Genomic DNA, 27915 nt, shown 5'->3' with positions numbered 1-27915 from the left:
TGTGTTGCATCTGTCTCTCAGAAACACGAAACAAGACCATGGACTTTGTGTTGCGGTTTCGGTCTCGGTTCAAAACGTTACAGCCCTAATCATCTGGCCAAGATAATCGCCTATACCAGGGGTTTCAAAGATTGAGACTGTGGCCTTCCGCTACCGCCCCTTAGTTACTGAGTTTTGCTTAATTTGTGGATGCCTATGGGATCATGATACGTAGTTGATCACAGACACTCAACTATAAAGCCAAGCTAACCTAATATGCTGTTTGCCATCAACCTCAAAAGGCATGTATTAGTTTCATTCGCTGAGCCCCTGAAACAGTTTGGATTCTGGGGAGGCCCGCATACCACTTTTAAAACCTCTGGTCTTTACCATCGACTTGTTAGTTCTGCACAAGTTTTTAGTGAATGATAAAAAAGTGCAAAAAGACACCAAGTAAGATCTTTAAAAAACTCTATGAAGGCCCAAAGTGCAGTAGCACTTGATGGGTAGCTATTCTTTTTTTAAGTCATCTGTGTTTAGGTTCCTCAATGTGGAAGAACCCAGGAATCAGTGTTGGTGTGAGTCAGAACCATAAACCGCATCCAAACCAGATCAATACAACAACTTGGCTTACTTGAAGAGGCTGCTGCTGTGTCAAACCAGGACGAAAATGCTGCAGCCTCACAAATACCAACTGTCAGCTTTGACCTTGGATATGAATGGGACGACTGGGGCGACTTTGATGACGAAAACTTGGTGCATGCCAGCGAGACATCATCGGCCTTGTGTCCAACAAATGCTAAACCTCAAGTCCAGCAGTCTTTTGCCACACATCAACACACAAGTATTCTGCATCATTTACAAGTACCCTGTATAACCACTGCCAGAACACACACTGAGGTAAGGCCGGACTTGTGTAATTGTGTTAAACATCAAAAATGTGTGAAACAAATCTCCTTTCAGAAACAATCGTTCCCTGAGGTTTTTATTATCATTAGTACAGTAAAAACATTTGTCATATTTATGTGTTTCAGGTCGATTTCACCAACTTTAAGTCCTGAAATCAGAAAACCAGGACTGTCCCAGGTCACAGTCAGACCGCAGAACAGAATCACACTCGCCTGGAATAAAAAGGTGTGCGTGTTTGTGTACAGAGATCTGTGCATGTGCTACTTTGCAGTTTAGTGGTATCCTAAACAATGCTATTGTATACATGGTTACTCAGGTAGACTTTGTTGTCGTGAGAGACAAAATTAAGCTAGCTGGCTTACATACTGTACATATTACAGTATTACAGTACCATGTAAACATTAACATCTTACTCCTGTCAATGTTTCACCAAATAATATTTTAAATGTCTCTCAGCTGTAAAGATACATTGAAATGTCAACAAAACTTTTAGTGACTGTTGCTCTTTGCTGATGGGATTTTCTCTTTGTGGAAAGAAATATTCTGTGAGTTTATAATAGCAAAACGGTTACTGGACTGTCAGGTTAAGATTAACTGGTGTATGGTCAGTACCCGAGCTAATTGGCACGTGTGACACTTGCCTCTCTCCTCCTGTACAGAGACCAAGCATCCAGTGAAGAGGTCACAGTAAAAACACCACAAAATCTGCTGAAACAGAGTGAGACCCACGTGCCCCACTTACCAGAAGGTTTGATTTTTTCTCAACAGTGAGCGTCCCACAAACACCAGCTCATCTGTCAGCAGAAGGTAGAGGAAAATATGATTACAAGGCTTTTTGACTCATTACAATATTCAATCTTTAGTATATAATGAAAATAATCATATATTCAATACACTTTTACTAAAGGATGCTTTTTCACCTGATTCAGCTAAATAATTGTTGATTTTTTTTACATCCTGTACACTCAGCACCAGCAGCAAAGAAGAGGAAGCTTTCCTTGGGATATTTGATGGAATATTTTAGAAGTAATGCTTGTCTGACATGAATATGTTATTAACATGAAGTGTTTTCTTTATGTTTGTGTTAATTTTTCATTAACCTTATAGCTTCACATCAAGATTTGTAGACTGTTTTGAAGTCAGGTTATTATATATTCATATTGTAAATGAAACAAATTGTTTCTAAAGTTCTAATTATTACTAATGTTATTTATTTATTTATGTATTTATTTATTCAATAAAGTTTGTTTATTGGATGATTCAGTACAGTCAAGTAGTAGCTTTGTGATTGTTGCCAAGTATTTTAGAGACGTCTGTGGTTCAGGGGGTAGAGCGGTCGTCCACTTATCAGAACATCAGTGGTTCGCTCCCCCAGTCTGCATGTCGAAGTGTCCTTGAGCAAGAAAAGTGTGAACATGTATGAATTAGTTAATTTCTGTTTCTGGCTCATCAGTGTGTGAATGTGGTGTAGTGTAAAGCGTTTTGAGTGGTCAGAAAGACTAGAAATGCGCTGTACAAATACAGACCTTTTACTGTAGATGAGAGGCCCATCCTTTGAGCTATCGTGTATAATGTATATGTATTTATCACCACTCTATACAAGTCTGAAAATCTGTCTTATTTTACCATTAGGAGTCCTGCTAAAAAGCACTAAAAGTTCCTTGAGTTTCCCTTTAAGAGCTTTCATGAAGCTGCTGAGGGCAACTTTTACTGAGGAACTGAGAGAGCTCAAGTAATTTACTCACTTGTCTACAGTGATTGGTTGACAGGTGACCAGTCTGTGTCAATGATTGGATTAAATTAAATTAGATTATATTAAAAAAAGTAAATTAAATTTACATTTAAAAATGTGATCAAATCATTCAAATAAATCAATTAAGTTATTTAATGAAATCACATCAACTAAATTATATTTTAAATATTAAATTAAATATTTTTAACAAATGTATGTTTTAAACTGCATCAAACAAAGTAAAATATGGACTTTTTTTTTGCCTCCCTCCTTTGACATTCAGCACATATTCTACAGCTACCCTAATGCATCGATGGCCATGAAACCACTTTTATTTATTTAATTTGGTGATTATTTACTGTACACTTAATGTTCTGTGCAACAAATGGATTACTGCATTTTTCCAGTGTTGGTGTAAATTAGTGGAGGAGAGTTATGAAAACTGTCATCTTGGTCGGTGAGCGGATTTAACTCACCAGCAATCAAAATATGCTTTTAAATTAAATTAAATTAAAAGAACTGATGCAATGAGACAGACTGTGAGCAGGACACTTGGGATCCTGTACTTTGTAACCTGAAGTCAGGACTGACACAGGTGTTATTTGTTGGAGCTACTTGAGGATGTTTTGTGAATACGGCTTCTGATGTTAGAGGAAGACGTTACATTCCCTTTTTATTGTGTGTAGGTTTAGGTCTGGCCCATTGACTGTATAAAATTAAGGTTAGGTCCCATAGTTCCTTCTTCCGGACAGTGCTGGTTGAAATCGCGTGAGTTGGTCAGCTGATAGCGCGAGATGTCTGTGACATCACTTTTAGCGCGGAGTTTGTTGTTGGCGGAAAAGCTTCAACCTGAAAGTGTGAACACTTATTTTTCTGTGAATTGACTGAGGGACAATTATATAAGTTTTAGCAGATGGAGCATTAGCTCATGACTGTATGGCGCGTTTATGAAATGTTAATTTGAGAAGCTGTTTCACTTTACGACCAACTAAAGCGGTGAGTTTCTTTTTGTTTTGCTTCCAAACTGTAACGTTAGCCAGCCTGACAGACCGTAACTAGCAGTAGCATGCTAGTTTTGTTGTAATTAGGGAGACAAACAGATCGTACATTAGATTAGACTACTTTCTATCCATCAGCCAATTTAACCAGGTGAGCTAGTTGGCCAATAATCAGTCGCTTTATACAGTAAATAACGTTACACACACTGTATCTAAGTTAACAGTGAGTAACCGTATATTATTTATAATTTAAATGTTTCCTTTGAGTCATTTAACGTTACGTGGCCAGCCCTTTAAGGTTTCTTTCCTTATTTCTCTCTCTCCGTCTTTTAGATGGAGTTGTCTACTGTCTGCACTGAAGGCATCAGCACAGACGGATGTGTTATTAAATCTGACAGGAGTCACAGGAGAAGCAAAGTCCCAAGTAAGTTGGAAGCTTTATGACTTTTTGAGTAAACATTTGATTAAAGATACATCATTAGCGTGTTATAGTTAATGCAATATTAGGTTGAGGAAGCAATATTTGCAGGAATTTACTGTCACTTTTTTCAGAGTGTATTTTGTTTTTTAATTCTGGCATATGTCACTGAACAAATGTTAAATTAGGAACAGAATAAAATAATTGTATTAAATGAAAGCCTGTAACATAGGCATGTCTGAAAAGCTGTGTCATTCTTGCTCAGTTTTTTTGCACTACAACCTGTAACAGATTTGTTTTTGTTTTTTGCTGATTGAAAATGTGCGCGTCTTTTCTTCCAGGGGATGTGGAGATGGACATTGAGTTCCTCTACAAAGCTGTTCCTCAGCTGGCCAAGGTTTTCCGCATCATAGACAAAATCGGAGAAGGTACGCACTCTGCATAACTTTATCCACGCCATAGGAGTTTAAATACTATTTGTTTAAAAAAAGCATTTGTTAAATATTAATACATTAGTCACTCATTCACCTCATTGGATTTATTGTAGCAGAAGAGGTGATGTGTTCACTATTGTAACTACCTATGTACCTTTCCAAACCAGAAATCAATTCAGTGCCTTCAATTAGTCCAAAATGCTGAAGCTCGACTTCTAACTCAGTGCAACAAAATGACCTTATGACTCCAGTTTTAGCATTCTTGCACTGGCTGCCTGTTTCTTTTGGTATTGATTTCAAAATTATTTTATTTACTTTCAAGGCCAGACGTGGGCAAGCACCATCATATATCTCTCTATAGCTTTTATCCCCCTATGAGCCAGGATGCAGACCGAGATCCTCTGGTAGGGCGTTGCTAACTATTCCAAGGTCTAGGCTAAAAACCAAAGGAGACCGAGCCTTTGTTGTCGGGGCTGCTACACTGAATGATTGTTGTTGTTCATGACCTGTATCTGTTCATCAGGTACGTTCAGCTCGGTATATTTGGGTGAGGCTCAGATGCGGGACGGTAGGAGAGAGATGTTTGCCCTGAAGCACCTCATCCCAACCAGCCATCCTACACGCATCGCTGCTGAGCTTCAATGTCTCACTGTTGCTGGGTGAGTCCAATACTGCCTTTTTAATGAATTGAAAGTGCAGTGCAGGTAAAATTTCCTCTGCAGAGCTTCTCTATTCTTGTTATCTGGCTGTTTATAACCCTTATACAGCAGGGGGACATGCTGTATGTACTGCAGTTATAGGGTTAGAGATTTTTATACTTGCTACAGATGTGTTGCAATGCTGACACATACATTTTTAAATAATGAATTAAAGAACTCTTGTTATATCATAACTGTTTAATCTCTTTTTTTAAAGGTTATTTTTATGCCGTAGCAAATTGGTGTGTGGGTTCCTCACTTGTCTAACGTCGTATGATTCAGCTGAACCTACGCACCTCTATACAGTGATGGCTGCTTTGGCAAGACACTAATTTGTGCCCGGCCAAGAGTGACACACGTTGAAATGAGTTCTGTCGTCTCACTGAGTCTTCTTCACTTTACAGAGGCAGCGAGAATGTAATGGGGGTGACTTACTGCTTCAGGAAGGAGGACCATGTGGTGATTGTCATGCCCTATATGGAGCATCAAGCTATTGTGGTATGTACATTGTCACACAATAGCTTCTATCAAGCATGTGACTACTGCTTTTCAGTGACACACTGATTTTAGCATGGACTGGCATAGATCTGTAATGTAATCCCTAAAACATGAATCATTTTTTGTCTTTCTTGATGTGGCTCTCTTGTCTGTGCTTACTGAAATGTGATTTAAAATTTGTGATCCAATCAAAACATATTTATCAGGACATCATTGGCTCATTGAGCTTTGAAGAGGTCCGTCTGTACATCTATCACCTGTTGAAGGCCCTGAGGCACATCCACCAGTTTGGAATCATTCACAGAGACATCAAACCAAACAATTTCCTTTACAACAGTAGAACCAAAATGTGAGTATTTATCCCCCTCTGTAATAAGTGCCTCCGCATACTTTCATCTGATTGTTTCATTTACTCTTTTAAAAATATATATATAATTCTGAATGCTGGTGATTTGGTCAGCAAAAGTGTCCGACTGTTTTGGCATCTTAGTTGCCATTTTATCTGTTAATGGGAAAATTCTGGCCTCCCTGTGTAGTTTGGGTGCGAGGTGAGATGGGTGTTCGGAGATTGCTTTGGAAATGCTGAATTTCTTGATTTAAATTGTGTGTGTAGGTATGCACTGGTGGACTTCGGCCTGGCTCAGGGCACTGCAGACACCCAGATTGAGCTGCTGAAGGTGGTGAGGCAGAGGCCATCGCACAAAGGTGGCGGGTCCACAGGGAAACAAGACACGACACAGCGGAGCAAAGCACTACCTAGACTCCCCCCCAAAACCACCACCACAGCCTCAACCTCGTTGCCTCTGCCTCCACGGCAGTCCACAACCGTGCCACCTTCCTCCTCCTCTTCCACGTCATCTTCCTCAGCTTCTCGGAAAGCACTGATCAAAAAAACACGTTCTGTCACCACCGCTGTCACCACCTCCAATTCTCGCACAAAGCACACAAAGGTGTCTGCACTAAGTCAATATAATACCTTTTTCTGGTGTTTCGGAGTTTTTTTTTGTCCAGTTAAAGCAGAATTGTAAATGAGTGTAATTAGGTTTCACTGGGTAGCACAAACCTTAAGTTGGTTAAGAATTTCCTTTGCGAATATGTTAAAGTGTCTGTGTTTATCTGTTTGTGTTCTGAACCAATGTGTTGCTTTTAGCTAAATTCTTATATCCATGTTTGTTTTCTCTAGGATTTGACAGGACTACGCAAAGTGGCACGGCCTGTGTTTGGAGAGAGGAACCTGAACAGCTGCACTCCTGCTCCATCCACCACCAAACAAACTGCCATTAAGACACAGGTAGGGACAGTGGAAAGTAAAGTTTTGGAAGAATAAGAGCTTACATTATTTCTCTTTTTATTATCAGGTATAAGAACACTGAATAATCACACCAGAGATAGATAGCAATTACTAATATTTAAATGTTATTTATCCTTGCATTGTAAATGCATTTATTTTTTGTTTTAGCTTATTCCTAAAAACACTGTTTGTTTTAACGCTTTAACGCGATATGTTATGGTATTAAGGGTGTTTATCATTATTGTGCTTTTTTTCTTCATAAATTATTTTATTCAGCTGGTGAAGCCCGGCAAAGCAGAGGACCCAGCCAGCCGGAAGTACTCTTCAGCCAGTCGGGGCCCGCTCCCTGTCAGGACCCAGAGCAGCAGTCAGAAACCTCCAAGGACTGTGCAGCAGGTCCTCACTTGTAACTGCTACCTGACTGACCGTGTCTGCAACATCTGCATGTCCAGGTAAGAAAAGAGATCGAGAAGAAGAATGGAACCCACTTTTACACACAGTAACACACTGTAAAATATCTCTTCATTATAAATGAGATTTAGAGCTTTTTAGCACAAGACATCCATTTAATTCCAGTTTTCTCTCATTGATTTATGTGTTGTTCCTGCTTCATGTTGCTTTTCTTAATAAAGGAAGCAGCAGGTGGCTCCCAGGGCTGGAACACCAGGCTTCAGAGCACCAGAAGTCCTCACAAAGTGTCCCAACCAAGGAACAGGTTGGTACCTCAATGACTACAGTATTTATAACCAAACAAATATGATGACAGCTGAGCAAAGATTTGGAGATGCTTACTGTTAAACTCGTGCAGAATATGTTCATACTATACTGAAAATAATTACTGAGAGATCTAAGACTTTCTCTATGAACACAAAAGGCCCATTTCTCTCAAATATTGTTTACAAGTCTGTCAAAATCTGTGTTAGTGAGAACTTCTCCTTTGCAGAGATAATCCATCCACCTCACAGGTGTGGCATATCAAGATGCTGATCAGACAGCATGGGTATTGCACGGGTGTGCCTTATGCTGGCCACAATAAAAGGCCACACGAAAATGTGCAGTTTCACTGTACTGGGGGGGGTCCGGAAACGAGTTAGTATCTGATGTGACCACCGTTTGCCTCACACAGTGCAACGCATCTCCTTCACATAGAGTTGATCAGGTTGTTGATTATTGCCTGTGGAATGTTGGTCCACTCCTCTTTAATGGCTGTGCAAAGTTGCAGTCAGGTCAAGATCCCGATGAGGACGACGAGCATGCAGATGAGCTTCCCTGAGATGGTTCCTGACAGTTTGTTTGCATAACCAAAACATTTCTGCAGATTGTTGAAGCAGCTGTCTGGGTGGCTGCTCTCAGACGATCTTGGAGGTGAAGATGCTGGATGTGGAGGTCCTGGGCTGGTGTGGTTACACGTGGTCTACGTGTGAGGCCGGTTGGATGTACTGCTAAATTATCTCTGAAATGCGTTTGGAGATGGCTTATGGTAGAGAAATGAAAATTCAATTCACGGGCAACAGCTCTGGTGGACATTCCTGTAGCCAATTGCACGCTCCCTCAAAAATAGTGACATCTGTGGCATTGTGCTGTGTGATGGAACTGCACATTTTCGAGTGGCCTTTTATTGTGGCCAGCCTAAGGCACACCCGTGAAATACCCATGCTGTCTGATCAGCATCTTGATATGCCACACCTGTGAGGTGGATGGATTATCTCTGCAAAGGAGAAGTGCTCACTGACACAGATTTTGACAGATTTGTGAACAATATTTGAGAGAAATAGGCCTTTTGTGTACATAGAGAAAGTCTTAGATCTTTGAGTTAAGCTCATGATGAACGGGGGCAAAAACAAAAGTGTTGCCTTTATATTTTTGTTCAGTGTATAATCATGCGCTGCAGTGACACATCACAAAATGGTATTTCAGGAAAAAGAAATTTTTCCCCAACTGATGAAAAGGTGCAGTATCTCTGACACTTTGTGGTGGCTTTCCTAAACGGAAGAAAGCCAAAACTGGACTCTTCCCCTGCCACTAATCTAATGCTGCACCCTCCCCTGTCTTATCTTTCTGTTCTACAGCCATAGACGTGTGGTCAGCTGGCGTGATCCTGCTCTCACTGCTCAGTGGCCGTTACCCGTTCTTCAAAGCCAGTGATGACCTGATCGCCCTCACTCAGATCATGACCATACGGGGCTCCAGAGAGACCATCCAGGCTGCCAAGGCATTTGGTGTGTATCAATAAGTTTTACTCCTGCTTCTGTATTATGATTAATCCAGCAGAACTGAATTCAGCCTCACTCTGATGTATGGAAAGCTCTGTGTAGATAATGAACCTGTTTTGTGGTTGAACTTCAGGTAAGGCGGTGGTGTGCAGTCGGGAGCTGCCTCGGCAGGACCTCAGGACGCTGTGTGAGACGCTGAGAGGACAGAGGCTGTCACCAGATGAAATCACACCACTTCCAGAAGCCAACAAAGACTCCACCGCCACCCATCGTCACAAGATCCAAGATGACACGCCTACACATCGTTCCACTGAAGGAACATTCAAGCAACACAATGATGGAGCAGGTGACACTCCTTCTTCTCTCTCATCTGCTCTCCCAAAACATGAACATTCAAGGAGCACAGAAACCACTGGCCTCACTAAACAGAGCTCAGAGACAGACTGCAAGGTGGAAGATGATGAGCGAGGCTGGGACAGAGTTCCTGATGAGGCCTACAACCTGCTGGACCGGCTGCTGGACCTGGACCCTGCCACTAGGATCACAGCTGCTCAGGCCCTGCAGCACCCACTGTTCAAAGACCTGTGAAACCAGACCAGGAGGCTCACGTCAACATAACTGAACTGACAGCATCCTAGGCTTTGGTTCAGATTGAATAAACTGGTCTGCAAAGACAAAAGGATGAGATACTTTATGTATTTATCTTAGAAGTTGTAACCCAGCAGAGCAGTCAGTCTGTCCCCTCGTGAGAAAGTATTCTGCTGTACACAGGATCAGACGTTTACATCCCTGTGTGGAGAAATCACCTGAACCAGAGAATAGAAGTCTGGTACATTTCTGTAAGGGGAGAAGTTGTCTTTCATTGTTCTCTCCATCAGACACTGTTATATACTTCATTTATTTTAATATTAGTAGCCATTCAAGACAGGTTTGACTTCCTGTTCACAGACCTCCAGTTAAGAGTTAAAATCTGTTTTTGTTTTTTTTGTTTGTCTTTCATGGCAGCTGTACTTTGAGAATGGGCATTTTAAAGGGGGTGTAGATGTGCATTAGCGATAACGAGACAGGAAAAGTATTGACTTAAGACATTATATTGGCTGTTGTGTCAGTAGTTGGACAGGTTTACAAAATCTGTAAAACAATCCAGCTACAAGCTGTCTGGTAAAATAAATATTTGACCCTGAAGGTCTCTGATCTCTGAAGAATCAGCTTAACTGCAGTTGAGTATATGGCTTTTTAATTTGATGTTCTGTACTTTTATACTTTGTAGACCAAAAGAGAAAAATACCAAACTTAAGGAGTCTTGCCGTTATGTTGTCTACCTGCTGTAGACTTGACAGATGCCCCAAGCAAAGATTAGCCTTTTTTATAGCTCCAAGAAAACCTTGTATTTAACACATCTTAAGAACGTGAAATATTATTGTCGTCTGAACTGAGTCTTGTCAAGAGGGAATAGTCTGTATGTCCGCTGTCGTAACGCCGTATTACCGCTTTATGAAGTGACTATTCCTACAGTATGTAACAGCTTTAAAATTGAAGGTGCACATGAATTCCATCTGTATTTTATGAACGAGTGTATGATAGCTGCTGTGTGAGAATATGTCTGTGTCAGTTGTGTTAATTTATAACACTGAAAAAGTCAAGTCTGCCTTACTCTATTTGAATTTTCTAATAAACTGAAAAATGAAGCAAGTGGCTGTCATTTACAGAAAAGTCTTACATATGTGAGGCATTATAATTCACATTTAAAATTCCTTCAAAAGGGATCGCATTAATTCACATTTAAATGTCAAATGAAACTGCAGATATAAAGTATTTGTTAAATCATTAAAAAAGGTAGTTGTTGCTAAACCAGCATTTGGTTTTCTATCTTCTAATGTAAATGGCAACATTTGTATGTGGGGTCAACAATAACAACAGTAATTACTCATAGTTGATGAGATAATAGCTTTGTGCTAGGCTTTTAGGTGTGAATTAAATAAATTGGTTCATAAGCTTAAAGTGAACAGTCTACTTGTTCTGTAGGCACATTACAGATGCCATATACAAAATTTACCAAACCACAACTTAATAATGGTAGTTACAGAACACATCACACTTACAGAATAAACAGTACAGCACATTATTTAATGCGTGTGTACAAAAGTTTGAAAATGTATTACAGAAGGGAACCTTCCCAGCCACAATTTGGATGTTTTATAGACGCTGTATGCAACAGATTCAAGTCATACTTAGTTCTAAATACCAGCAGACCTGCTCAAAACAACTTGAAATATGAAAACAAAAAACACTAGCAGTGCACGATTGGCTTATGGTTTGAAAAAAATGTACCCACGACTGCTTTTCTTTTAACAACATTCAGCAACAGAACAGGTGAAGGCTTTGTTTTAGTTTGCTTGGCCCTGAGATGATGAGGATTTCTGGTAGAAGAACTCCTGTGCTCTCGGTCTAGAGATTGTCCTTCACCTCCACGAGTTCCTCTATTCGCACCAACACGCTCTCAATCATGTCAAACGTATGCAGGGCTGAGTGCAGAGCCTGAAAGGACACCATTCAAATTCAATCAGGCCATCGCTGCTCTTCGGCCGCGCTGTGAGAGACACGCAATTAAGTGCAGTTTGATTGTCATACGAACTTGAAACAGTCACTGACCTGAATCTGTGACTCTGATGTCACGTTCGGCAGCTTCTTGTCACCAACGGACACAGAGAGCACCGGCTCCTCTGTGGAAAACACACATTTGTGCTGTCAGAACACTACAGTACCTATAAAACCATTATAGTCATTGCAAGAAACACAAAATGTGTGAAAATTAAACCAGATTTACAACTATAAAATATGGAAGCATTCATATTTTTCTATACTCCTGTATATGGTTTTCTGCAAAAACATTTAGAAATCTGGAAATGAGCAGATGTATAAAAACAATACAAAAGAAAAACAACTTTTATGGACTTTTCACAGGCTTCTGCGGTCACGCTGTTGTAACGCTTTTTTACCTTTGCAAACTTAATGAGTGTTTGAGAAAGGTGCCGACCTTTAGCCTTGCTCTTCTTGGTTTCCATGGTGCTGTGGAGCTCCCTCTCATAGTGAGCTCTTGACATGTTCACCCCAACACGTAGCGGCTTTATGAACGTATCTTCTATTTTATACAGCTCCGTCCAGATCCCTGTCTGCAAGATGTAAACAGCAGCAGGAAAACACGAGGAGAGTTTAGTCAGCTGACGCACTCCGGACGCTGATTTTGGTCTTGAGGCTGGAAGGCTGCACTCACCTGGTTCTCTGTCACTTTGTCTCTGATGACGAGGTACCGCAGCAGGTTCAGAGACTCCATTATCCTGTTTAGAACAACACAAAAACAATGGTATTGGAAATAGTACTACAATCCAGACTCAAGGTCCACTGACTCGCCTTTTTTGATCATTTTGATCAGTTGAAAGCTTCAGCTCCTACTTAAAAAAAATAATTCTCTATTTTAAAAGGATTCTGTCACATTTTATTCACTTCACAATGAGAAAAAAGCTTATTTCCATTCTAGTTTATGTAAAAATTTCATTATGCACAGCAGTGCTTCATACTGAAATTAATTAAATTATTGATTAATCATCGCACATTATATTCAAATCACGCTGTAAGGAGAAAGAGGCTCGCTTTGGCTGTGACATTTGTCTTTAATAGTATGTCTCAGTCACTGGCAATGTGTTTGTGTCCTCTGCCTCTCATACAGTGCATGCTTGTTCCAGTGACTTGCCCCTCTGAGCAAGATAAGGAAAATAGATGTTCTTAATCAAATTATCGATTAGTTGTGAACTATTCATTCGCCAGCTATTTTGATAATCGATTAATCTTCAGTTTGAGAAAAATGATTCCATTTGAATGTAAATATTGTTTCTGGTTTTTTTACTCCTCTATGACAGTAAAGTGAATATCTTTGAGTTGTGGACAAAACAAGACATTTGAGGACATTTTCTTGGGCTTGGGGAAACAGTGATCAACATTTTTGACAATTCTCTAACACTTTATAGACCAAAAAACTAATCAGTTGATTGAGAAAATAATCGTTAGTAGCAGCCCGAGTTCTGTTTGTGCTGACCTGTCCAGGTACTGCAGGAGGTCGGTCTCTGGGCCGTCTGGCAAACTGAGAACTTTACGCAGCAAAGGCAGTAGGTGAACTCCCTCAAACCAGGCGTTATGTTACCTGGCTGAGGACGGGAAGACACAAAGACAGACTTTTAATTTTACAACAAGCCCACTCTGCACAGACCCCGCTATTTAGCTCTTAGTTACTGCATCAGAACCTGTGGAAAATACCATCAGCCACCAATAATTTAAAATGTCATCTCACCTGCAGGGCCACGTCTATCTGATTCTTGATGTTTTTGATGACGTAACCTTCGACTCCCGAGTGGTTACTTGTTTTCAGCATGTACCTGAAACGAGAAGACCAGTGAAAAGGAGGGCGGAACAGAAAGAGAGAGGTTTCTCATGACTTTCAAGGAGGAAAGGTGGAGCTCACTGGAAGAAATTGTACTTGGCCTCAGTGTCAAACTTATCAATGCTCAGCTGGAACACCTTCAGACCCCTGGTTCTCTGTTGACAAGGAAGCAAATATTTAAATATATCTATTTTCAGTTGAATCTACAGAATCTGCAGAAAAGATTCAAATGAAATCCATGTGAATTCATTTCAAAGCTACAATAAATACAAATAGTAAAAAGGTCATTAAGTCCATTATCTATGGCATTACAATTACACCTAAGTAAATACACACTTTCAGCCCAGTTAATTTTACTTGTTGAGCAAAATTTCAAAATGATCTACTAATGTGAAAACTTACCAAATCATGCCTCGGACATATCGTCATGACTTTCACCAAGTTCTGAAAAAAAAAATAAAAAATGAAATCAATGACTAAGCGTGACATAAAATGCACATCAGCGAAGTGTCACACCGACAGAAACCTCAGCTGAGGTTTGGATGAATAACTATTCACCTGAGGGACTGTGAGGAAGGTTTTGATCTCTAGCAGATCTGCAGGGAGACTGCCATCCTCCACCCGCACCAGACTCTTTTCGTACAGCTCCTGTGTGACGGTAAAGGCACATACATCACACTAAATGTCCCAGCTTGTGTGGATCTAGGGATGGCAATGTCTGTCAGTCAAACAGGTAGCAGGGCAAGTACAGCTAAGGCTAACAAAGCACAGTTTACACAGTCTGAGATGAGATTAGAGAGAGTCTGAGATGTCTCAAAATGATTTAGGCAACAACATAAGGATCTAGGAACAGCAAAGTTCTCTCCTTCTCCTTTTCATCAACCATTTTTCTAGGGGTTAACCCTAACCCTCTATATGTCTGTCTCTTAATACACCTTTAAACCTGTTCTCTATGAGGAGGAAATGGGCTTTTAACTAGTTCTGAGGACCCTCCTTCAAGGCAAGGATCAAAATCAAGTTTATGAGCTACTGTATGTCAACTAGAAAGTTCTTCAAAACAGCAAGAAAAAGTCTTGTAGGTCACAAGAAACACTCTCTCTGAGAAATATTTGGCAAACCACAATACAAATCTCCAGTGTTTCAGTTTGACTCACCAGGCCTTTCTGAATCCTGGACTCCTCAGTTCTGTCAAAAAAATATGAGTTAATAATAAGTAATAGGGGTTCAGCCCAAATACACAAAACACACATTACACATACATTAACCATACATCAAAGTCTGCATTCATTCACTAAGGCAGATAAATGTGGTTACATGGTGTGGGAGTAGTGGAGACTTAAAAAAACTCATTGATGTGTTTTGATTAATTATACAATGTGGTTTAACGAGATATTCTGTCACGTAAAATGCTTTTTGTCTTCTTCCATTTAAAATGATTAGAAATGTTATCCAACACTTATGACATAATATTCTATATCTTCTCTGATAACTCTGATACTTAAAAACTCAATTTGAGTGATGATGAACTATCAAACAAAGGCGGTGTTTGCCAAACTATTTTTTTATTATTGTTTAATATATTGTTTCATGAAAGCCACCTGAGATCAGAGCCGCCATCGGTGTGCCAGCACAGAACACATACAGTGGGTACGGAAAGTATTCAGACCCCTTTAGATTTTTCACTCTTTGTTTCATTGCAGCCATTTTCCAAAAATCAAAAAAGTTCATTTTATTTCTCAGTAATGTACACTCAGCACCCCATCTTGACAGAAAAAAACAGAAATGTAGAAATTTTTGCAAATTTATTAAAAAAGAAAAACTGAAATATCACATGGTCATAAGTATTCAGACCCTTTGCCGTGACACTCATATTTAACTCAGGTGCTGTCTATTTCTTCTGATCATCCTTGAGATGGTTCTACACCTTCATTTGAGTCCAGCTGTGTTTGATTATACTGATTGGACTTGATTAGGAAAGCCACACACCTGTCTATATAAGACCTTACAGCTCACAGTGCATGTCAGAGCAAATGAGAATCATGAGGTCAAAGGAACTGCCTGAAGAGCTCAGAGACAGAATTGTGGCAAGGCACAGATCTGGCCAAGGTTACAAAAAAATTTCTGCTGCACTTAAGGTTCCTAAGAGCACAGTGGCCTCCATAATCCTCAAATGAAAGACGTTTGGGACGACCAGAACCCTTCCTAGAGCTGGCCGTCCGGCCAAACTGAGCTATCGGGGGAGAAGAGCCTTGGTGAGAGAGGTAAAGAAGAACCCAAAGGTCACTGTGGCTGAGCTCCAGAGATGCAGTCGGGAGATGGGAGAAAGTTGTAGTAAGTCAACCATCACTGCAGCAATCCACCAGTCGGGGTTTATGGCAGAGCGGCCCGACGGAAGCCTCTCCTCAGTGCAAGACACATGAAAGCCCGCATGGAGTTTGCTAAAAAAACACCTGAAGGACTCCAAGATGGTGATAAATAAGATCCTCTGGTCTGATGAGGCCAAGATAGAACTTTTTGGCCTTAATTCTAAGCGGTATGTGTGGAGAAAACCAGGCACTGCTCATCACCTGTCCAATACAGTCTCAACAGTGAAGCATGGTGGTGGCAGCATCATGCTGTGGGGGCGTTTTTCAGCTGCAGGGACAGGACGACTGGTTGCAATCGAGGGAAAGATGAATGCGGCCAAGTACAGGGATATCCTGGACGAAAACCTTTTCCAGAGTGCTCTGGACCTCAGACTGGGCCGAATGTTTACCTTCCAACAAGACAATGACCCTAAGCGCACCGCTAAAATAACGAAGGAGTGGCTTCACAACAACTCCGTGGCTGTTTCTTGAATGGCCCAGCCAGAGCCCTGACTTAAACCCAATTGAGCATCTCTGGAGAGACCTGAAAATGGCTGTCCACCAACGTTTACCATCCAACCTGACAGAAGTGGAGAGGATCTGCAAGGAGGAATGGCAGAGGATACCCAAATCCAGATGTGAAAAACTTGTTGCATCTTTCCCAAAACGGCTCATGGCTGTATTAGATCAAAAGGGTGCTTCTACTAAATACTGAGCAAAGGGTCTGAATACTTATGACCATGTGATATTTCAGTTTTTTTCTTTTTTAATAAATTTGCAAAAATTTCTACATTTCTGTTTTTTTTCTGTCAAGATGGGGTGCTGAGTGTACATTACTGAGAAATAAAATGAACTTTTTTTGATTTTTGGAAAAATGGTTGCAATGAAACAAAGAATGAAAAATTTAAAGGGGTCTGAATACTTTCCGTACCCACTGTATAATAATAGTGTGTAATGTATTCACCTGGACAGGAGGAGGCAGGTGTGCTCCATATTACACCGAAGACAGAACACAGGGCTGTGGACACGGAGAGAGACAGGAGGATTAACGATGTGTTCAAACAGTATGAGTCCTCGTCAGTATTGTCCAGCACTAATTCCTAGCCACATCTGAAGAAACTCGTGCAGTACATCAGAGTCTCAGTACTTGTGTATGATAACTACTTTTTCTATCTTACCTGAAAATACTTGGGAATGTATCTGCAGCCAGGTGATGGACAAACACTAAGTGAGCCAGGCTGGCCAAAGACTCTTTAGGATAACGCACCTCCTCCTCCAGAAAGCCTGGAACCAGTTTTCTCTTCAACAGAGGCTGGTACACAAGACTGGGGAGGGACTCTCCGATAGAACTGAGGGTGTTCTGTACAAAACACACAAACTCACCGTTAACATTACAGCTGACAAGGTAATCTGCCAGCATCTTCAGATTTTGTATTGACTAAGAAAGTCAGTAGAAATACCAAGTGAAAGTTCAAATGACTATGAGCTCATAAGTAGTGAAACTCATTGAGAACATAGCAAGCATCCACAAAAAACTGTGTTTCACTGACACGTTGCTGTAGAAACCAGTCAAATTTGTAGGACCCATCTCTACATTTACACTAACGTTACAGGACAGCATCAGTGGGGATTTGCCGTACCAGAATGTCTGTGGCAAAATTCCTGAGGGGAGACACAGCAAGTGTCTCAGGATCTTTGAGTTGTACCTCCAGCAGAGGGCGACTCAGAGACTTCATACAGCTGCAGGACAGAAAAACAAGAGCCAAGATGAGCATATCGGGGTTCTGCTCCTTACCAATGCATAATGTGAGATAACATGTGGGGAAATATTTTAAAATCATTTTCACTCACAACTTTAGCAGTTCTGTCTGCAGCTCGTCCTCTTTACCCCTGTCCTGTCCACACGCCATCTTGTTTGTGCTCACATTTTCTTCCTTACTGTTCACGAGGCTTTGCCTGGCCTCGCCGACAAAGGGTCTGACAAAGTCTGACAGCTCGGCGCAGCAGCGACAAAGCGAAAAGACGTCATCCTCCTCTTGCTCCTTGGTGTGAGGTAGAGGCAGTTTGGCCACCTGGTCCAGCACAGAGGACAGGGTCATGCCCAGTGACGACGCCTTACGGCTGCCCAGACACAGCAGCACTGAGAGGAAGACACCGATGAGGAGAGAGGAGAGAAATGGCTCTATTTGAGCCGATTACAAGTGCAGTGGAGTACTTAAAGAAATGTTCTTTACCTTTCTGTAGAGGGTTCAACAGCAGATGGAGGCTCTCTGCTATGGTGTCAGGGTCATCCTGCTCCAGCTGTTCCAACAAGCCAATCAGAAGCTCTTTGGGTCTGCACGTCTGGAAAAACCACAACTGACCCTTAAAAGAACAATTTCATCCCGACACTCAAGACATTAAGCATCTATATACACTGCGAGATTTGTCAGTGGGTCATATTAAATTATAACTAGTGTTTAATCTTATATCCAATCCTGTGATTTTGAACTGGAACTGGGCTGCAATCAATCAACACTGTGATCTGTTGAGCAGGTGAGCAGACCTGTAGCAGGTGGTTGAAAACGGCCAGGCAATGAGAAAGGTTCTTGTCTTCTTTCTTCAGCAGAACCTGAATCAGGGGAGGCAGCAGATTCCAACCCATACATCTCACTATGTCCTACAGAAAGAGGGATAGAGGAGTGATTGCAGGGCAGTATGCATCACACTTATGAACAAGTCTACGTGCTGAACCAATGGTCAGCTTTGAGTAGTGTACCTGATTCTTTTCATCCAGGACTATGCTGAGGACCTGTGCTGTGTTCCCCTCCTCGATGCAGGCCCGCCCAGCAATCGTGAAGACGTCATGATCCTCGGTGGTGTAGCTGTCATCAGGGAGGGCTTGCTGTGGGAAAGAGAGAAAAATAAAGGGATTAAAAGAGAGCAAATCCAGACATTTTATTAAATAAAATTTATTAGAAAATTAGACAGAGCTATATCTCAAATAAGACAACTAATCAACAATAATTTTAAGGCAAACATACCTGTTTCCAGCTTCTCAATGTCACACTGAGAAGCTGGAAAGAGGCATGCCTTTAATTAATTGTAAATTGAAATCATTTTGGACTTTTGGTTGGGAAAAAAACAAACTCATGTCACTTTAGGATCTGGGAAAATGGGACTGGTATTTTTCACACATTTTATATATTTACAGTTAATCAAAAACCTGTTGGTAATCGAAATAGCTGCTAGTTGCAGTCCCACAGTCTTTCAATTAGGGCTGGGCCACATGGCAACCAAATAAATATCTCAATAGAAAAATGTGCTAATTTGTTTGTGATTGAAATTAAATAAATCAAACATTTATTGAACATTTATAGCCAAGCCCTACTTTCAATTTAAGATACTTAAGGCTAGTGTAATGTGGCATAGACAGTGTCAACACACTGTAAAAATGTCTCTCTCACTTATGACTGCAATGTCAGAAAAGGTTTTCTGAACTGATTGGAGCAGACTGAGGGCCGTGCTGTGCAGCTAAAACAGAGCTGAGAAGCACCACTATTGCTCTCTGTATAAATACAGATTACATGTACCACATAAATCAAATCACTACCCTGAATAACATGTCTGCAGAATCCATGATGGTGAAATGTGGAAGGTGTGGATGCACGTAAAATAAAAAGGTGGGTGTCCCCTGAAGCACTCACACATCTCTGGACCACATCACTGAGCTGCTCCAGAGCCATCCCTGCAGCTGTCCTCATGTGGGGTTTATCTTCACAAGGTAGTTAACTTAGTCCTCCAAAGCAAACAGGATACTAAATGTCAACATAATGCACACCATACTACTTAATGAAGACGTTGTAAGCGTGTTTATTCCTCATTTATATGCACGAACACCCGGGTTAAGTTAAGGTTATGGTAAGGTAAACCTGTGTGGGCAACAGAAAACTGGGCAGTCTGCTATAAACAGAGGGGAGCAGAAAGGATGCTAGCTTATAATTCTGAATTAGCTTAGCCGTTATACTGAAAGAAAGCTTTTCTTGTGCTATCCTAGCTATCCACACACAGCCACAAACAGTGAGCACTGTTGCCGATTACAAAAGTGATAAACAGGACAATAGTACAGGTAGATACCCACTTATGATAACTACATGCCCGGTGAAAAGCACCACGCTACCTGCTGAACGTGCTAACGCTGGATTGTCCACTGGGGCTCGCCGTAGAAAGAAATACGTCATAGGTCAAAGTTGAAATGAGGGAAAACAGAAACAGCATGGAGACGGAGGAGAGGAGTGGGAGCGGACCTCCCGCTGAAACCTCAAAAAAAGGTACGTTCACATTAATAATTACTTCTCTCGTGTCAGTATCAGGCTTTCTGAACACGTCTACACCCCGAACAGACGCAAGAAAGGAGTTTAAACATAAGTTAATGTTGCACACAGGTACTTTGTGTAGTTGCTCATTGACTGGCTCATTGGTGTAACGTTAGCTTGCTGGTTTCCACCTCACATTGATGCTGATTGATGATCTTTTAACAGTGTTGTTGTTGTTTGTGTGGCAGGTGGGAAACGCGTGAAAGCACTGGCCGCTAAAGAAGCAGCAAGAAGGTGTGAAAAAGGGCATATTTTCAGTGGATGCTAACGTCCAGCTAATGCACAAACACTTTACAAAGATTGTAGATTGGTTGCAGAATATTACGGAAGCGCATTGCATTCACCAAAGAAAAATAAAGTAGACACCTTATCTCGTGATTATGAGAAAAGAGTCATAAATACTACTAGTAATTATGATATATTTTCTAGTACTTTTGTAGTAAAACTGTTATCCATAAACCTATGAAGTCTTCTAGCAAAGAAATGTATGTAAACAAGTTTCTGCATTGGAAGTATCAAACTGATAACTTACCTTTCTGCTGCTGTCTAGTGGTTCTACTGAGCAAAGCAGTGGCCAGTAAGTGGCACCTTTCCAGTTGTCTCATAATTACGACATCCTGATTTAGTAATTATGAGATCATTTCTCATAATTACGATATAAGAGGTTTAAAAAAAAAAAAGAAAAATCTTAGTTGAATGCAATGCGCTTCTGTAGAATATTTCTCCCTCTCGAGTTTAATCAGTTTTCTAGAGATAGTTGTAGTAGTGTCAGTAGGTGACAACCCTTCACCCCAAATGTGTGTTCTCTGTCTTGTGTCAGGCGAGAGGTGGTTAGGGAGACGTTATGGCAGAAGTTGGACTTGGAGAAGAGAGCCCTGAAGGTAGTGGAGCGTCTTCAGGAGGACAGTGTGGCCGAGGACTTCCTGATTGATTGTGTATGTACCATCTGAGGCCACTTTTGCAGCACACCAACAGAAATCTATGGGATTGTCCATGGTCTACAGTCAGACTACAGGGTGACTTGAAAGAGAAATTTTCTTTTCTGCCTGTCTGGTTCGGTGTCAATTTCATTTGCTGTCCATTAACATCCTGACTAAGGCTGCAACTACCGAATAATTTCATTATCAATTAATCAGTCGATAGTTTTCATGATTAATCAGTTAGTTATTTGGTGCATCAGATGGTGAAAAATGTCGATCAGTGTGTCCCAAACCCTAAGATGACATCACTAAAATGTCTTGTTTTGTCCACAACCCAAAGATCTTCAGTTTACGGTCATAGAGGAGTAAAGAAAGTGTAAGTATTCGCATTTGAGAAGTTGGAATCAGGGAATTTTTTTGTTATTTTCTAAAAAAATCACTCAAAACGAATAATTGGTTATGAAAATAGTCGGCAGTTAATTTAACAGTTGACAACTAATCGGTTAATCATTGAATCTCTAATCCTGACTGAGGAGCCTTTCCCATGTTGATTGTTAAAGTGTTTCTATCCAAAGGACATGGATCAGACTACATTTTTTTAATTTTAATTATAGTGTTAACATCAGTACAGGTGAGGCTTAAAAAATTGTGACCTAAAGTAACAGTGAGATAATAACATTTTAAATTTTAAATCCATACTCTTACATCTAAGTTTTCTCTTCAAGACGCAGTGAAGTCTTTTTCTGTTCAGATGTCGACCAACAAGTAATTTCCCCTGTCAAGTACTGATTTTTAAGGTTTCTGCTCACTCAGTGAGAGGCAGCCATGACAAGACAGATATATGTTCAGTTTTGGAGGAAGCTGCCCTTGTGCTGTGTTTTTAAATCACCAAGAATTTAAATACCATGGAAATAAATACTTTGAGAATCTTAGGTTTTCACTGTTGAGGTTCAGGTTTGACCCTCATGTCTCCTTTCTTCACAGGTGAAGTTCATTACTCCTGCAAATTACAAAGACGCTATAGAGGAGAGATTCATTTCTAAGCTGTGTGGTTATCCCATATGTTCAAATAAACTGGGCAAGGTAAGACCCTTTCTATCAGCCTTTATGGTCTTATACAAATAATAAATGTCCTTGTGTCAATATATTTTATGCTTCTAATGTGTTTTCTCAAGACTCTCTGCTACTGTTCATTTTCTAGATCCCAACTCAACGGTATAAAATTTCTACTAAGACCAATAAGGTGTATGACATTACAGAGCGCAAGGTAAGTGTAACATTTACACATTAATCCATTTACTTTTGAAGAAACAATAAAAGATGATCAAATAAAGATTATATTTTGCATTTCTCTCTTGTGATTAGTGTTTTTGTAGTAACTTCTGTTACAAAGCCTCCAAAGAGTTTGAGTTACAAATACCGAACACACCTCTTTGGCTCAGGCAGCATGAAAGGTACGTATGCTGTTCGTGTCTCGTCCTAAAGCACGATGAATTTATCACTGAAGATTTTTATTTTTTAAAGAGTATTTACTTTATTTCCCACTGACAGTCCTCCAGAAATTAGATTGATGAAGAAAGGAGATGGGTATGTATTAACTCATTTTAAATATTCCATTCAAAGTAAATAGCAACATATCGGATATATCTGTTTTTTAGAGATGATTCAACTAAATAATAAATAATATGCATTTTTAGGTGTTTGAATTTCTAGATGTAATATAGGTTTTATAATAAATAGACTGATTTATAATAAATAGACTGATTGAGTGTAACCTCTGTGTCTCCAGCGGGAGTTCTGGTGAGGAGGTGAAGCTGTTGGAGAGGCGTCTTCAAGAGGAGGATATCGACGACCCGCTCTCTGCTCAATCTGAGGACCCTCCCAGCTCTCTGCAGCATTCCGCAGCAGCAGACCTAAGCCACAGTGAAAGCAGTGACATTGAACAGGAGCAGGACTTCGTCTCCAGCGTGGTTTCCCAGCATCAGGGACCCAAGGTGCACTGGGGCGAACTGCCTAAACGTAGAGATGAAGACAAGAATGGTGAACGAGGGAAGACAGAGAGGCAAAAGAAACAGACAAGAGAGGGAGATGAAGAGGAGATTGAGTGTCATCAAGGAGGGGACCCAGAAAGGGAGGGAAAAATGAGAGAAGACAAGAATAGACAAGAGTCACTTTCAAGTCAAAGAGAAGCTGGAACTGACTCTAAAAAACCCCAACAGCTGCTCTTATTAAACAAAGACAAACCATGTGCAGAGCAGGGGCCAGAGCAGAAAGGCTTGCCTCAGGAACTCAGTGTGGAAGAGGCTGCAGCTAAGCTGAATTTGTGCAGTTTATCTGGCACTCGCACTGCTCCCCTGCCTGTTGACTCAACAGCCACACAAGCAGATCTACTCACCTCTCCAGTGTGTAAAGACTCAAACCCCTCAACAGAAAGCAAACCTCTCCCTTCTTCAACTCCGATCAACGCGGAATGGGACGACCACAAAACCGCATTGACCAGCCAGCCAGGTCTCAACATCACCCAGGTGGGAATGAGCAAGAGAGGGGCAGCAGGGCTACGAGATCTGCTCAAGAACCACACCGCTGGAGCCGAACCTGAATCTGTCCGCCTGAATCTCCTCGAGTGCCTGAGAAGAACGTTAAAGGACTGGAGCACTGACGAGACCCTGAAGTTCCTGTACGGCGCTAAGCATTCACTAGGCTCTCCTTTTGCTGACGTTAAAGAAGACAAAGAAGCTGAAGAAGAGGAGGAGCTGGATGAAGATGACCTTGAGGATGAGGTGACCGATGAGGATGCAAAGGGGGATGATGCTGCGGTGCAGAAGAGACCGTCTGCCGCAACTCCAGACTATAAGACTCTTCAGGAGGAGAACCGGCAGCTGGAGCTAAGAGTCAGGGAGTTTTATAAGGGGACCTGGATCCTGCCTGAGGGGGTGGAGGAGCCAGATGGAAACAAGGTGAGTGGAGGAAAAAGAGAAGAGGGTTGGAATGAAGGGACACGTGGAGGCACTATATTAAAAATATTGATTGGAACAGTAGAAAATGTGTTTATGCGCTCAGGTTTGCTTTTCCAACACTAACACATCTTGTTCGTTCCCCCACCAGGTGAAGGACCAGAGCCTGAAGGACCCGGTTCTGCCACTCCTTGACTCTCATGCTCAGCACGTCATCCGGAAACGAATCACAGTGGAGAAGCTCACCAGCTGGTGTGTGTGTGTGTGTGTGTTAATTGTGTTTCATGTTGTGGACACCTACGTACATGTATACCCAAAAAACTTCTGTCTATTTATTTATGTGTGTTTTCAGCTGTGAACATATACAGTAGGTCATGTTTGTAGCTTGGCTGGTAAAACATAGCTTTGCCAATCCAGAGATACTATGTTCAAACCAATTTACCATGTAGTTATTAACGTGTTAATCGAGCTGTGAGCCCTGGCAGTGACATTCTTGAATTTCTATTGTATTTGTCACTCTTTGTCCCCTATCGTTTTGTCTCTGTGTTGTGCAGCCTCAGAATCATCGTCGGTTCTCTGGGTCTCACCATGAGTGACGTCTCCACTGACCTGAATAACCTGGTCAGGACTTTCAGGTTAGTGCAGCACACACAAATACACACTACTCTCTGCAGATCTGCTTGCAAAACGTTACACACACACACACACACACACACACTCATCATTTTCTCATCTCATCATTTTAGCATGCTTACACGGCATGTGTCACAAAAAATTGTTTTTTAACGTCTTGTGGAGGCAGACAACTCTACGTTGACGGGGCATCATGGTTCACATCAACACATTTAAAGGTACAGGACTAGAGCCAATAGCTGCAATTGAGGGTGACATTGAGGATTTTCACTCCTGTTCCATTCCACTCCCACAAAAATACTACTGCCTGTCCCAATCCTGGAAGAATGACTCCTGTTTCCCTGTCCCAGAAAATAGCGTTTATTCATGTAAGAAATGCATATTCATATATAAAAATGGACCTATGATACCCGTCCCGCCTTATTGACTCATTCCCCGGTCCCCTCCCAGTCCTGTAATAATTAGTGAAACTGACTTCCATACCATGACCCACAGGACAGACATCTTGTTATATTCATGAGATGGGGACTTTATAGTTATTGTATAGAAATTAGTAAGGTGGATCCCAACATTGGATTTGTTGTGCTGTCTTGAGAGCAAGATGATTGAGAACCTTCACTGACATCTTGGAAGCTTTTGGGGGATTTTGTCATTCCCTTATAATGTATGTATCATATAAGCATATGTAGGCTTTATTCTTAATTTAAATGATACTAATAAGTAAGTAATTGCAACATTTAGCCTACTGAAACTCGTTCATCATTGAGGAAAAAAAACATACTCTGGAGAAATAAGAAATATTTCTTATTTCTCCAGAGTATGTTTTTTTTTCTTGGTGCAGAGAAAAACAACTAATCTGCCAACCAGCGTGATCTGCAACCTTCTGCTAGCACTGACACAAACATGCAACTAATCTCCATGAGATCCCTGTAATAGTCTGAGAGAAAGTAGAGTGTACTAAAAAATAGTTTATTTAAATTCCATGACATTGGGGGAAGATTTGATGAACGGTGGTGCCCCCTAAAGGTAGGCATGACACACGACAACAAGAGGAATTAATTAACTGTCTATAGACCTTTTTCACAGCAACACCTTGAAATGTCATAGCAGGAAAAGCGCAGTTAAAGTTAATAATATTAATTATGGCTATATTTTATTTAGGTGCTTTAGTGCATGCTAGCTAACTGGGACACTTAAATGTAACACAGCCATCACTTAAAGTGATTAGTAACTCCTGTGGTTTCCTTGCTATGACAAGTCAAAATGTCTGCTGTTGGCTAATCACATACATTTCACATTTACATCCATACATCGTATCATTACACATAAACCCAGCAAAAAAAAAAAAGAAGCATTCCTTTTTCAGGACACTGTATTTTAAAGATAATTCTGTAAACATCCAAATGACTTTACAGATCTTGATTGTAAAGAGCGTCAACAAAGTTTTTCATGCTTATTCAATAAACCATAAACAATCATTGAACATGCACCTGTGGAATAGTCGTTAAGACCCTAACAGCATACAGACGGTAGGCAAGTAAATCACAACTAAGAACACTAAAGAGACCTACTCTACTGACTCTAAAATACACCAAAAGAAAGATTCCCAGGGTTCCTGCTCATTTGCGTGAACGTGCCTTAGGCATGCTGTAAGGAGGCATTAGTACTGCTGAAGTTGCCAAAGCAATAGATTGCAATGTCTGTACTGTAAGATGCCTAAGAAGGCACTACGGTAAGACAGGAAGGACAGCTGATGGTTCTCACAGTGGCAGACCACATGTGACAACACCTGCACAGAACCACAGGGCCACACCAGATACTGATTGTTACTTTTGATTTTGAGCCCTCTTTGTTCAGGGACACATTCTTCCATTTCTAGGTAATTTGTAGTTTGTTGCATACACTACACACATTGTTACAAATGTTTGTTGTTGTTTTTTTAAAGGCACTGTACACCTACACAGTTGTTACCACTTTACTGATCACTTGATTACACCTCAGCTCAGGTTCAAGATGGGGAGAGCTATGCTGGAATTACATGAGGTCACCAAACTTCACGAACCAGTAATACATTGAACAAAATTATAAACTCAACACTTTTGTTTCTGCCCCCATTCATCATGAGCTGAACTCTATCTAAGATCTAAGACTTTCTCTATGTACACAAAATATATAACCACGTGTAACCACACCAGCCCAGGACCTCCACACCCAGCATCTTCACCTCCAAGATTGTCTGAGAGCAGCCACCCGGGCAGCTACTGCCACAATCAGTTTGCATAGGGAAGCTCATCTGCATGCTCGTCGTCCTCATCGGGATCTTGACCTGACTGCAGCTTCGCACAGCCATTAAAGAGGAGTGGATCAACATTCCACAGGCCACAATCAACAACCTTTATTGCACTGTGTGAGGTAGATGGTGGTCACACCAGATACTGACTGGTTTCCGGACCCCCCGAACCCTCCCCATAACAGTGAAACTGTACATTTTTACACATGCTGTCTGATCAGCATCTTGATATGCCCCACCTGTGAGGTGGATGGATTATCTCTGCAAAGGAGAAGTTCTCAGTAACACAGATTTGACAGACTTGTAACAATATTTGAGAGAAATAGGCCTTTTGTGTACGTAGAGAAGTATTGTGTCTTTAATTTTGTTCAGTATATTAGACAAAATAAGTGAAACACCAGTGTGGGTGGGCCAAGGTTTTTAATTTCTGCCCTTTTTGTGTGTGTGTGTGTGTTTTTACTATAGCGTTTTGGTGTAGAATTTGTTATATAATATAAATGTAATAAATATTTTCCTTGCCTGGTAGAAGACACTATAGCAGTTTATTAAAAAAACTTGTACCAGATTGACCATTTCCTGCCATAGACATTCTCTGTGTTCCCATTGGCTGGTTAGGATGTTTTCAACAGGAGTGCTATTAAATCACTTTGTGGTGAGCAACACCTCCTGAATCCTACTTCCAGGAATTCTCTTTTCTGCTGTCAGAGGCCCCGTTGACAAGAGGCTCAAACCAAAGAATATACACAACACTCTGGCAGAAACATAACATCACTGCACTATTGCGCCAGTTTTGGTCGTTGGTCCGGCCTTGTG

General features: G+C 41.0%; 3 protein-coding genes across 3 annotated transcripts; 2 read left to right on the top strand and 1 right to left on the bottom strand.

Annotated features, from left to right (window-relative positions):
* Positions 1–3471: 3471 nt before the first annotated feature.
* LOC119900093 (cell division cycle 7-related protein kinase-like) lies at positions 3472–10858 on the top strand. The gene is made up of 12 exons (XM_038714853.1): positions 3472–3616; positions 3952–4042; positions 4378–4464; positions 4994–5129; positions 5573–5666; positions 5873–6015; positions 6280–6616; positions 6850–6957; positions 7234–7409; positions 7590–7672; positions 9027–9176; positions 9304–10858. The coding sequence occupies exons 2-12, from the start codon at positions 3952–3954 to the stop codon at positions 9756–9758; spliced, it is 1860 nt and encodes a 619-aa protein (XP_038570781.1). The 5' UTR covers positions 3472–3616; the 3' UTR covers positions 9759–10858.
* Positions 10859–11278: 420 nt separating this feature from the next.
* Positions 11279–20003, bottom strand: LOC119900094 (glomulin-like). The gene is given in 19 exon segments (XM_038714854.1): positions 11279–11708; positions 11823–11893; positions 12208–12343; positions 12445–12508; positions 13264–13363; positions 13366–13372; positions 13516–13600; positions 13687–13760; positions 14008–14049; positions 14164–14253; positions 14760–14790; positions 16915–16968; positions 17129–17310; positions 17591–17690; positions 17802–18090; positions 18185–18293; positions 18496–18609; positions 18709–18834; positions 19637–20003. Coding segments are annotated over 19 exon segments (1821 nt in total). The 5' UTR covers positions 19694–20003; the 3' UTR covers positions 11279–11618.
* A 157-nt stretch (positions 20004–20160) lies between these two features.
* Positions 20161–25567, top strand: LOC119900092 (putative RNA polymerase II subunit B1 CTD phosphatase rpap2). Its single transcript, XM_038714852.1, has 10 exons — positions 20161–20260; positions 20494–20539; positions 21126–21240; positions 22210–22308; positions 22427–22492; positions 22591–22679; positions 22777–22812; positions 23015–24182; positions 24331–24431; positions 24734–25567. The coding sequence occupies exons 1-10, from the start codon at positions 20185–20187 to the stop codon at positions 24963–24965; spliced, it is 2028 nt and encodes a 675-aa protein (XP_038570780.1). The 5' UTR covers positions 20161–20184; the 3' UTR covers positions 24966–25567.
* Positions 25568–27915: the final 2348 nt, after the last annotated feature.

The sequence above is a fragment of the Micropterus salmoides genome, unplaced genomic scaffold (genome assembly GCF_014851395.1).
Source record: "Micropterus salmoides isolate LMB-PRFRI ecotype aquatic unplaced genomic scaffold, ASM1485139v1 Ms_hic_scaffold_1232, whole genome shotgun sequence".
NCBI classification, from domain to species: domain Eukaryota; kingdom Metazoa; phylum Chordata; class Actinopteri; order Centrarchiformes; family Centrarchidae; genus Micropterus; species Micropterus salmoides.
The sequence above is the reverse complement of the archived record's forward strand: the minus strand, read 5'-3'. Positions and strand labels throughout refer to the sequence as shown.

Excerpts from the sequence above, each read along its gene's own strand:
- LOC119900093 (XM_038714853.1), top strand. The coding sequence starts at position 3,952 with ATGGAGTTGTCTACTGTCTGCACTGAAGGCATCAGCACAGACGGATGT. Across the intron at positions 5,130-5,572 it reads CAATGTCTCACTGTTGCTGG|AGGCAGCGAGAATGTAATGG; the intron begins GTGAGTCCAATA and ends TTCACTTTACAG. Across the intron at positions 6,617-6,849 it reads CTCGCACAAAGCACACAAAG|GATTTGACAGGACTACGCAA; the intron begins GTGTCTGCACTA and ends TGTTTTCTCTAG.
- LOC119900092 (XM_038714852.1), top strand. The coding sequence starts at position 20,185 with ATGAGGGAAAACAGAAACAGCATGGAGACGGAGGAGAGGAGTGGGAGC. Across the intron at positions 20,540-21,125 it reads GCTAAAGAAGCAGCAAGAAG|GCGAGAGGTGGTTAGGGAGA; the intron begins GTGTGAAAAAGG and ends GTCTTGTGTCAG. Across the intron at positions 22,813-23,014 it reads TTGATGAAGAAAGGAGATGG|CGGGAGTTCTGGTGAGGAGG; the intron begins GTATGTATTAAC and ends CTGTGTCTCCAG.